The sequence below is a fragment of the Phocoena phocoena genome, chromosome 8 (genome assembly GCF_963924675.1).
Source record: "Phocoena phocoena chromosome 8, mPhoPho1.1, whole genome shotgun sequence".
NCBI lineage: Eukaryota > Metazoa > Chordata > Mammalia > Artiodactyla > Phocoenidae > Phocoena > Phocoena phocoena.
In genome coordinates this window covers 86,908,812-86,919,948 of record NC_089226.1, presented here as the reverse complement: position 1 = coordinate 86,919,948, position 11,137 = coordinate 86,908,812, and the positions used below count along the sequence as shown (strand labels likewise).

General features: G+C 47.8%; 1 protein-coding gene across 2 annotated transcripts in view; it reads left to right on the top strand.

The window, feature by feature from the left end:
- The first annotated feature begins 1,831 nt into the window (after nt 1-1,831).
- PAMR1 (peptidase domain containing associated with muscle regeneration 1) overlaps nt 1,832-11,137 on the top strand; it is a 70,795-nt gene continuing 61,489 nt past the window's right edge. The window contains exon 1 of one of the 2 annotated variants that reach the window (XM_065881677.1): nt 1,832-2,003. In XM_065881677.1, the coding sequence (XP_065737749.1) occupies nt 1,931-2,003 (73 nt within the window). In that variant the 5' untranslated portion in view covers nt 1,832-1,930. The remainder of the gene's footprint in view (nt 2,004-11,137) is intronic. The other variant, XM_065881678.1, reaches the window with a different exon arrangement.

The window sequence follows — 11,137 nt, the reverse complement described above, 5'->3', positions numbered from 1 at the left end:
ACTAAGTCACCACCTCTCCACTCCCATTACCAAAGGATTAGAGCTGGTTGACCAGCAACAAAGTAAACTTCTCCTCTTCTAACTTCTTCCCTCTACCCCCTAGGTGTGCTGCCCTTTGGCATTTTCCCCCCTTTTAAGGTTATTTTTGGTGCTTGTTTTAAACAAATTTCACCTGGATAGAGAAGTTGAGGGTGAGGGAGAAGGCCCATACCACGGGATGTCCTTGGGATCAGTCTCAGACTGGTAACACAGACAATGATTTATATTTATGAAGCATTGAGAATGAGCTAGACCCCGTGCTAAGGGCTTTATGTATATAATCTCATTAAATTCTCCAAACAGTCTACAAAGTAGATTTGATTATTATTTCCATGTGACAGATGAGAAAATTGAGATTCAGAGAGTTAGTGGTGAATCAAGGATTTGACTGCTGTTCCCAATCTTTCGGCTGCAATGGGCCCCAGAAGCAGGGCTGGGACTTAGGAATTTCTCCCTGAGAGTAGCACCTGTGTCAGGGCTCCTGCCCATTTAGTCTGTCCTGAGTCCTGGAATTCTACCTTCGCCAAGTTTCTCCCATCATTTTCCCCTTCAACTTCCACGGCTGGCTCCTTAGTCCAGGCATTACTCCATAGTTCCAGCTGTTCTCTCTAGGCGGGCCTTGGCCTCCTCCGTCCCTCAGTCTGGACACCAGGGTGACTTTTCTTCCTGGGACTTGGCTTTGGGCCCAACACCCCCTTCTCCTACTGGCTCTGCCACTTATTGCCTGACCTTGGATGAGCTATTGAACTCTCAATGACTCAGTTTCCCTATCTGTAAGATGGAGATGATAGGTTTATTTATTTTTTAATTAATTAATTAATTTATTTTTGGCTATGCCTCGTGACAGGTGGGATCCTAGTTCCCCAACCAGGGATCGAACCTGCACCCCCTGCAGTGGAAGTGGGGAGTCTTAACCACTGGACTGCCAGGGAAGTCCCAGAGATGATAGGTTTATTGTGAGGAATAAATGAGTTAATACATGTAAGGTACTTAGGTGCCTGGCACAGAGAAATTGATTAAAAAAATGTCAGCTATTATCTTGTAAAGCATCCTGCCTCCTCACTTCAACGTGTCATTTGCTATCTCTGTACCTAGACTGAAGGTCCTCAGAACGGAGGCAATGTCCTGTGTGTTCTTTGATCCCTGAGCCCAATACCCTGCCTAGCATGTGTGCAGGGGCTTTCATGCTGCTGAACTTACCATAGTGGGCGCCGTGGGAAGATGAAGAATTTCCCCAGAAGCCTGTAGAGGCAAAGGCTAAGATTTCCAAACTGTGATCACCTGGGGCAAATGCTCCAGGTAGGAAGGAGACTTGGGGATACAGGTGGAGGGGGAGGCAGGTTGGCTGCTTTTCTCCTCGCATCACCAGTGCGCCCCCTCCCCCTCGAAGGCAGGCTTTTAATCTAGCAGACTCAGTGTGCGCAGTGAAGGCAGGCAGTGGACCGCGCATCCCAGGCTCGGGGTGTGGGTGAGGGTGTTGGGGGCAGGTGCTTCAGGCTTCACCTGAGCGGCCCCCAGCCCCGTCTACCTCCGCTCCCATTCAGGGTACTGCGGGCTGCTCCCCACCCCTCACCGCGCCGAGGGAGCCCAGCCTGACCTGGGCTGGCCTCCGTGCCCCGCAGCTTCCCTTCCAGCCACAGCCTGGGGCCTCTCCGCGCGGCCACACCTCCCCGGGCCCCGCAAGGGTTAAGGCAGCCGCGGAGAGGAGAGGTTTGGGCTGACGTCGCTCTGGCTGAAGGTGGTTCCCCTCGGATGAGGATGGGAGAGCCTGGCGAGCTGAAACCCGAGCTCCCGCTCGGCTGGGGCTTGGGGAGGTCCGTGTAAGAGCCGCCTGCCCGCCGGCCTCCCTCGGTCCCTCCCTGGCAGTCGCTCCGGGCACCACCGCGGAACGATGGAGCTGGGCTGGTGGCCGCAGCTGGGGCTCACTTTCCTGCAGCTGCTTCTCATCTCCTCCTTGCCAAGAGGTACTGTGGGTAGCATCAGGACCCCCAGGAGGGGACTTCTCCCTCTTGGGGTTTGGTAGGGGGCAGGACTGCGGGGTCCCAGGAGATGGTGCTTGTGTGTACGTGGGTGGTGGCTGGGAGGGGGCGCTTCTTCTCAGTGATAATCTTGGGGGCTTGGCTGGGGATGCTGGAGTGTCTGTCTTTCTCCCTGAGAATGGGACACTGTTTTCTGTCATCCCAACTTGTGGGACTGAACTGCCTCATAAAACCAGCTACAGTTTTATTTGCTGGGTTTCTATTTTAGCTTTTGAAAGCACAAAATCACCTCCGGGAATCTACCCAGTGTCGGGTACGCCCCCTGACATGCAAAAGCTAAATTTCCCACTGGAAGAAGCCCCCTCAGAGGTGAGCTGGAAGGAAAAAGGAGGATGAGAGCAGGGCTTGCAGCAAGGGTGTCCCTCTGGGGCGTCTTGCTTGATGAAATCTTACAGTTACAACCCTTCAGAAGAGATTCCCAGCAAGGGAGATGTACTCGCTCAGCATATATACACTTCCTTTCTGATAAGAACGAGAAGGAAGAAGGAAAAGCCGAGGTGAAGAGTGCAAGTCGTTTCTGGGGAAGCACAGTGTGTGTTTAGAAAGAGCTGTGGCTTCTGTGTTTTTCACATGTCATTTTCTGAGCCACAAAACCCATGTCAAATGGGCTCCTGGGGCAAGTGAGGCTGAAACGAGACACAGAGGTCTTGGGAGCCTCTTGACCCAGCAGAAGCAAGGAGAGGGCAGGCTTGTCCTCTGATTGCTTCCGGGCAAGCAGGGAAGGAGGACTTCTTAGGATCATCTGTCCTATGGCTGGAGAGGCCAGGTGTCAGGAGGTAGGGTGAGACCTCGGGAGATAAGGACCGGTTGAAATGTACACACATGATAAAATAGGGCAGCTTTGCAGAGGAGCAGGGAGTGTGTGAGTTTTTGCTACTCTCCTTCTCCGGGGGTTACCTGTCACCTGTGCTGGTTACCTGTCGTCACCTGTGCTCTACTTCAGAGGTGGATGCTCCATTGCTGCACATAGCTGGCAAGTGCCTGAGAGTAAAACAGAGTAAGTGGGAGCGGTGAGGGTGTAAAATGCAATCACCTACTGTAGAAGGGGAGCTGGACCATGGGGCATATCCCTTCATGATGAACAAAAAGCCAAGATATAAAAAAAGAAAAACCCATTTTGGTGAATACTTCCCATCTACCTGTAGCCTGCCAGCCCCAGGTGAAATCTTCCTTGGTGATTTACTCTCAAGCTGGAGAGAGTGTTTCATTTGAATTTTGCCTCACTGGCATCTGGAACAGCCCAAAGACAATAATGTAGGAAGAAGGAGCCCAGGAGGGGGAAGTCTGATAATCCATAAACGCAGACACTTGCCCCAGCGGGTAAGTTGGTGAATTTTCCTTAAGGCTCATTCCTGTTCCACCTCTGCCTTTTGGAGCCGAACTTCCACGGCATGGTGGCCCGAGCCCAACTCCAGAGGAACCTGGTTCCTTCTGGAGCACCAGGGCTCCGAGGTCTAGTCTGCTCATCCCTGCGTCAGCACGCCCCTGCTTCTTTTTTTCTAACGTGGCAGGTAAGATGGCTGAAACCCAGAAAAGTTAAAAAGCAAAGCTCAGCTGCCCCTTTTTTCTTGCCCAGGATCTGAAAAACTCATTTTTTCCTGAACTGAGAATCTCTTTTACCTTGTGCTCTGGAAAAGCTTCAGGGAGGGTACGCGGCGTCTGGGCAGCCGAGCTGCTGACTGAACCAGAGAGCAACTTCACGAGTCTAGCAAGGGTATTTCATTGTTGAGCATTCACATTTAGAGGGAACGCGGAGGGATGGAGTGGAGACGGAAAATATTTCTTCAAGTCGTGAGTGAATGAGTCCACTCCCCGCTGGAGTTCTGAATCTGGCCCTGTCAAGGAACGCTTAGTAGCATATTTCCTCTAATTACTTTTCTAAAAAGAGCATCTGATGAAATGTAAACATCCACGGGGATGGCACAGCAGACGGTTGTTGCTCATCGACTTGGGACACGTGTCTGAGGATGAAAATCCAAACATCGGGCCAAGTGATAACCCAAAATAAACAGCATGTGAGGGGAGAAACCCAACTCCACTGACTTCACCAAATAGCAGGAGCTCTGCCAGCAGGATTCTGCCTAAAAGGAACAACTCGTTTAAAAGATACGACTCTGGGGAGTGAAACCTTAATATGAATAACTTCACAAGTGTTGCTTCCAACAGACATTAGCTGGTGGGGAATTAGCATCAAGGCAGCTGGGGAAGATAATCTGAAGCACAGATATTCAGTGGGCAGGAGAAGCCAACCGAGAAAGGGAATGTGGAAGGAAAGCAAGGGGGAAGGAGTGGCAAGAAAAATTAGATGTTGGTTTATAATGGGATGTGTTAGCAAATTCCAAGGAGAGAGCTATGAAAATTGGGCCTTCTTGGCAGGGCTAGATTTTTGTGGGGACCATGAAGGGGGTGTTCCCCAGATATATATTCTGAGAACTCCTGGCTTCTCCAACAGGGAAATAATTTGAGGGTGGGATCCTTGGTTTAGGGAGCTGGGAGTAACTGTAGAGATCATTTAGTTTGAGTACCTCAAATGCAGAGGACAAGGAGAGTAAATATCTGCGAGCATTTATGATGTGCCCAGTGTTTGAGGCAAAGCAGGGTAGGTGCTGTTTCCAGATGAAGTTTAGAGAGGGTCTGTAACCTGTCCAAAGATATACAGGCACAGTTCTGAAAAAGGTAAACGTTTGATCTAGCAATTCCACTTCTGGGTATATACACAAAATGAGTCAAAGCTGGAACTCCAGCAGGTATTAGTACACCAGTGTCCACTGCAGCATTATTCCCAATAGCCAAAAGGTGGGAAAAACCCACGTGTCCATCAGTGGATAAACAAAACGTGGTAGGTACATATAGTGGAATATTATTCAGACTTCAAAAGGAGTGAAGTTCTGACACAGCCTACAACATGGATGAACCTTGAAAACATTATGCTAAGTGAAAGAAGCCAGACACAAAAGGACAAATCCTGTATGATTCCATTTATATGAAGTACCTAGAGAAGTCAAATTCATAGAGGCAGAAAGTAGAACAGTGGTTACCAGGGGCTGTGGGGAGGAAAGATTGAGGAGTTAGTGTTTAATGGGTGTAGAGTGTCAGTGAGGGATGACGGAAACATTCTGGAGATGTATAGTGGTGATGGTTACCCAAGCCACTGAACTGTACACTTAAAAGTGATTAAAATGGTAAATTTATGTTATTTACATTTTTCTGTAATAATGATAAAAAGAAAACGCAAGCAGATTAGCGGAGCCTGGCGCGAGCCCAGACTGTCGAATTTCTGAGTTCAAGCTCATGTGGTACCTGGCTGACTTAAACTCAAGGACCTAACAGCATCATATACTGATGCACAGGTGATCATGGCATGGCTTCAGGACACACGTGGCGGGGGGAGGGTTCTTGCCAGCTCCAGTTTGGGTGGCACTGCTGCTCTTTTGGGGGTGACTTTGGCAACGAGGGAGACTGTAGCACCGAAGGATTGGCAGCCTTCGGGTCAAAGGTCTGCAGAAGTAGCTAGTAGGATATGATGCTTAAAAATGTTTTGAACCTGAATGCTTTGAGGTAGGCTGGGTCCCCTCTCTGGCCTGACACCCTGCCTTCTCAATTCACACATATGTTCTCTGCTAGTCTCTACTGGCATTTGCATTTTTGACCTCCATTCCTGGGAGGGATGGGGCAGAAATGGAGAGTGAAAGAGAGAAGGTGGAAGGCTGTGTACTGAATGGGGGGAAGCACAAGTGAGAATTTCGTAGCAGACAGGACTTTTAAAAGAAGGAACGTAAATATATTTTAACTTGTGTGTTTTGTGGAATGTAATCTCAGCTCTATGACCACCAACTCTTTGGTAAAATGTTCTATTCTCAGGAATGCCCTTGAGAGTGAGCTTTTGGTGGAAACTGAGGGTGAGGCTTGGTGTTATGTTTGGGTCAGTAAGCTAGGGACAAAGCACCTCTGGACCCAGAGGCAGATGTGACCTGGAGCATGTAAGTCCCTTAGAAATATCCAGAAGCCTTAGGTAGGGCTTTGGAATGCTCCTGGCAGGGACCATGGGTTTGACTTAAACTTATCTGCATCTGGGTTACCCTGGCTAGACAGCAATGGCTGAGATAATGGCGTCTCATGACGTCTGGAGGTCCTAATGACTGGCCTTAAGTCAGAAAATTATTTCCATCTGCCCTATTAGGGGTGGCCAATCCCGATGCATGAGAAAACCTCTCTACCTGCCTCCCCTGAGCCCAGCTCTAGACACTGCCATTGATCTGGGGTATGTGCAAATTGGGAAAAGTGCCATTTCAGTGATAAATGAGAGAAGGTGGTACCCTGCTCCTCCCACATGTGGGAGAACCTGTCACCCTCACTTTGTGGATACTTGGAAGTCATAGGAGCCCAGATCCCTTTCCTCTTATTTTATTTTAAAGGGGAGGGGAAAGCAATGTTTACATTTTCTAATTCCTGAATTCCATGGCAGAGGACCCAGAGGGCAGCTGGAGCTTTGAAAGCTACCAGATCAGTGGCAGAAAGTCTATCAGAGTCCAAGCCTGGTCTATGTTTAAGGAGTTCTGTTTGTCAGTCATCATGAGATCTGGGCCAAAGCATTAGGTTTATAAGGGAGAGAAAGAAGTAAAATGCAGGAAAAAAAATCAAACCTCGTATCTATAAACAAAACCACTCACAGAAGGCAGAGACGTAGTGTTGGCTGCAGATATCCCACTCTCTTAACCAGTGGGACTTTCTACTACTCCCCCCGCACTGCCCAACCCACCAGCAATGACTCCTTTCATTGTTCTCAGTTGTTATTTGTGATACAGACACAGAGCCCACGTGGGCTGAGAGTGGAGTAGGTAGGGCTGCGCATCAGATTCTTCACCGGGTGATGGTGGAAACACCAATGGTGGAAGCCTCCATACCTAAGGGACCAGATCCCAGATAATCTACTGAGTTTGTGGTAAATACCAGGCACTCTCCTATATGCTTTACTTGTGTTTATTTAATCCTCACAACACATCCAGAAGCTAATCAGTAGTGTTATTATCCCTAGTTTCCATAGGAGGGAACTGAGAGGTGCAGTACTTGCCCAGGTCACAGAGCTGGACGTCCATGATTTGAACCCAGAGAGCCTGACCCCATTATGCATGCACTGAAACGCTACACAACACTGCCACGGTCAGCAGGGGGCCCAACTATGGTAGATCTCCTGGCCGAGTCATAAAGACCATGGCGTTAGTAAAGAATTCTGGTTATCCCTTGGATATTCCAGGAGCTGAGAATGGCCTCAGGGAGGTCATGTGCTCACCACTGTGGGGGCAGAGTGGATGTGAGAGACGAGGGAGAGACCTCAGCAGCCCCAGTGGGACCACATGGAAACCAGGAGCAGCCATTTTCTAAAGGAAACAGGAGAGTTAAGCAGATTGCAAATCCCGCTAATTTCTGGGGTAGCTGTCCACAGGCTCACGCATCTCATTCTGATTAGATGTGGGAAGTGAGAATTTCTTTGTCCCATGGTCAGCCTTTATAATCAAAATCATGTGTCTTCTTGTGGAGGGACAGAATTAAGGATGAGACACGCTTCAAGCCTGGCCCTGACGCTGTGTAGCGCTTCTCCTTTATGGATTTATTCTGTCAAGATCGTCAATGTGTAAACTCTTAGGCTATGGAACAGGAGCAGCGGGCCTGGCACGAGTAAAGCGAAGCGTTTTTTCTTCTTTTTTTTTGGCATAACACAGTTGATGGATATTGCAGGGGATGGAAATGTAGACTCCCTCCATTAGTACTCAGGTGGGTTTTGAATGAGGATCGGCTGTCTACTAGACACTGATGTCTTGGGTCCTTTGTCAAATGGTTAAGAGAAGTGCCCGCCTCGGCTGAGCAGCAAATAAAGACACACGTTTCTGTCACCCTTCTGCCTCTGGAGCTGGGGAAATGCCTTTGTTCCTGAAGTGTAGGCATCTTTATCACTGCCCTCTCCGAGGCTCTGGCTGTCTCAGAGGGCTGAGTTAATGCTTTTGCAGCCAGTGTCAATGTAAGTAGAAGTCTGGTCAGTTGGTTTGGAGATTGGAAACCCAGGGCTGCTGCTGCCAGAACAGAGTGGGGAACACATTCAGGCGACTTTAGCTCATGGGAAGATGTAGCAATTGTCCTCATCAGCTGAATTTATGATTGGTTACAATAAATTTCCAACCAGTTTTTAATGGAAAACCGCTGGGCGAAGGAGGCATGTTGGCCTGCTTTGCTTCAAGTCAAATCATTTGAGGACTCTGAGGAACCAAGGTGTCAATGTTTTTCAAACCTGGTTCCATGTCCACTTACTTCATAGGACTCCTTTGAAGATGATCAATGAATCCCCTGCATCATGGGATCCCCCCTCGGAAGTCAACAGTGATGGTAGAGAACACCTGAGATATCCCATGATAAGTTGTCTGAACTTAGCTTCCATCTGGTAGCATCCGCTATATTTTTCAATATACCACTTGGCTCACCTGGATGCAAGCAGAAGGGAGGGCTTGCCTGGTATTACGAACCTTTATTCTTGGTCTGGCTTTCTGCCTCCCAGTGGGTGATTGACTGCCTGCTTCTAAGTGATGTTCCGCCTCCTCTCTGTACAAGCCTGGCTCCCCCGGCCAATCAATGGTAGAAAAGAACAAGTGAGCAGCGCAAGCCTTTATGGAAATGAGATGCAAACTGCAGTACACAAAGAGCGAAAAATGTTCAGCAGTAATGGACCCGATGGATTCCTTCTACTGTAAAATAGAGACCCCAAAACGTCATCGCAAGAGCCATTTCTAACATCAGTCTTTGACACAAGTAACCTGACCCTGGAAAGCACACATGCCTCATGTATCCACGTTCATGTATTTATTCAGCAGACTTTATCAAGCACCTACCAGGCGCCAGGTGTGATCCTAGATGCTGGAGACAGGATGATGAATAAAAGGCCTTTTCCTTAAGGCACTTTCTTTCTTTTTTTAAATTTTTTTAAACATCTTTATTGGAGTAAAATTGCTTTACAATGGTGTGTTAATTTCTGCTTTATAACAAAGTGAATCAGCTATACATATACATATATCCCCATATCTCTTCCCTCTTGCGTCTCCCTTCCACCCTCCCTGTCCCACCCCTCTAGGTGGAGGCAAAGCACCGAGCTGATCTCCCTGTGCTAGGCAGCTGCTTCCCACTAGCTATCTATTTTACATTTGGTAGTGTATATATGTCCATGCCACTCTCTCACTTCATCCCAGCTTACCCTTCCCCCTCCCCGTATCCTCAAGTGCATTCTCTATGTCTGCATCTTTATTCCTGCCCTGCCCCTAGGTTCTTCAGAACCTTTTTGTTTTTTGTTTTTTTAGATTCCATATATATGTGTTAGCATACGGTATTTGTTTTTCTCTTTCTGAATTACTTCACTCTGTATGACAGTCTCTAGGTCCATCCACCTCACTCTAAATAACTCAATTTTGTTTCTTTTTATGACTAAGTAGTATTCCGTTGTATATATGTAAGGCACTTTCTTTAAGGTTGAGAGAGCTTATGGCCCAGCCTGGTATTTTCCAAAGTAGGTTTCATGGAATACTAATCCTAAAGGATATTCAGCAGAAGTAAACAGAACCTAGGACGTCATGATGGAATTAGTTTGGGGGATGTGGGAATTAACTATGTGCAAAGAAATTATAGACTTGGCAAAGCCCTACGATAAAGAAAGCTGCTATTAGCATTTACAAAGTTGTTTGGCCGCAGAAACTTTATTCACATAATACCTTATACCATCCAGTGGAACTTGTGCTCCATCATTTGGAAAACTCAGGTCTCTTGCCCATAATGAATAAAACATTGAAGAATATCTTCACCGTTGTAGAGGATGGGGTAAGAAGGGAATTTGAAAATCTACAAAACATGAGCTTTTCTTCAGACTTCTGCTGAGAGATGGACGGGAAGTCTGATGTCCTAGTCCCTTTGCACTTGCTGAGATGTTGAAAGAACTGTGGAGGTGACCCCGACCACACTGCTGTAAGAAAAGTCCTCACCAGCATCGACCTGCACAGTTCACCAAGAAAACTCATTTCTTGTCTGTAAGTTGTTTAAAGTAATGTGGTTGCCCTGGGATCACTGATCAAACTGAGGTGTGGGTCTGATTAACGCACACCTATGGTGATGTGGCAGTTCTGGGGAGCGATAAGAGCTGTGACTTGACTTCCCGACTACATTGTATCCTTGGTGACAGTCACACTGTCTCCTCTTCAAAAATAAGGAGAATATGGGACTTCCCCAGAGGCGCAGTGCTTAAGAATCCACCTGCCAATGCAGGGGACAGGGTTCGAGCCCTGGTCTGGGAAGATCCCACATGCCGCAGAGCAACTAAGCCCGTGTGTCACAACTACTGAGCCTGCACTCTAGAGCACACAAGCCGCAACTACTGAAGCGTGCGTGCCTAGAGCCCGTGCACCGCAACGAAGAGTAGCCCCTGCTCACCGCAACTAGAGAAAGCCTGCGTGCAGCAACGAAGACCCAATGCAGCCAAAAATAAAAATAAAATAAATTAAAAAAAAATAAGGAGAATATTTAGGCATCCTTCTAGTCCCTGGGAGCACTGAGTCCAAGGTCTGTTCATTACCAATTAACCTCTCCCTTCCCCCCTCTAACACACGCGGGTTTGTCTCCAGTGTTTTTTTATTTACCCCCATCTGCCAGTTCTAGTATAGCTACCATGACCCTGATTTGCACAACCCGGAAGTGGTCTGGGCTGTTTACTCTGGGGCTGTATCCCATAGAGACAGAATGTGAGTTTGAGCTGTTCATCAACCCCTTATTTGCTGTTTCTGGGAACAGCTTTATTCCTGCCTTTCCTAAATATTGTTCTTGTTGTCACGCGACACGGCTTCTCCCTTGCCCCTAGCATTGCCTGCTTCCTCTCTCTGCCCAGACTTGCTTCAGAACAGTGGCAATGGATAAGGAATAAAACCAGCTGTTCCTTTTAAGGGCTTCCTGCCTAAGCAGACTTGAGTAACCATATCCTTCTCAGCAAAGATTCAGCCCTTGCTTGCCATATTTATGGATTTCATTTTTTGATA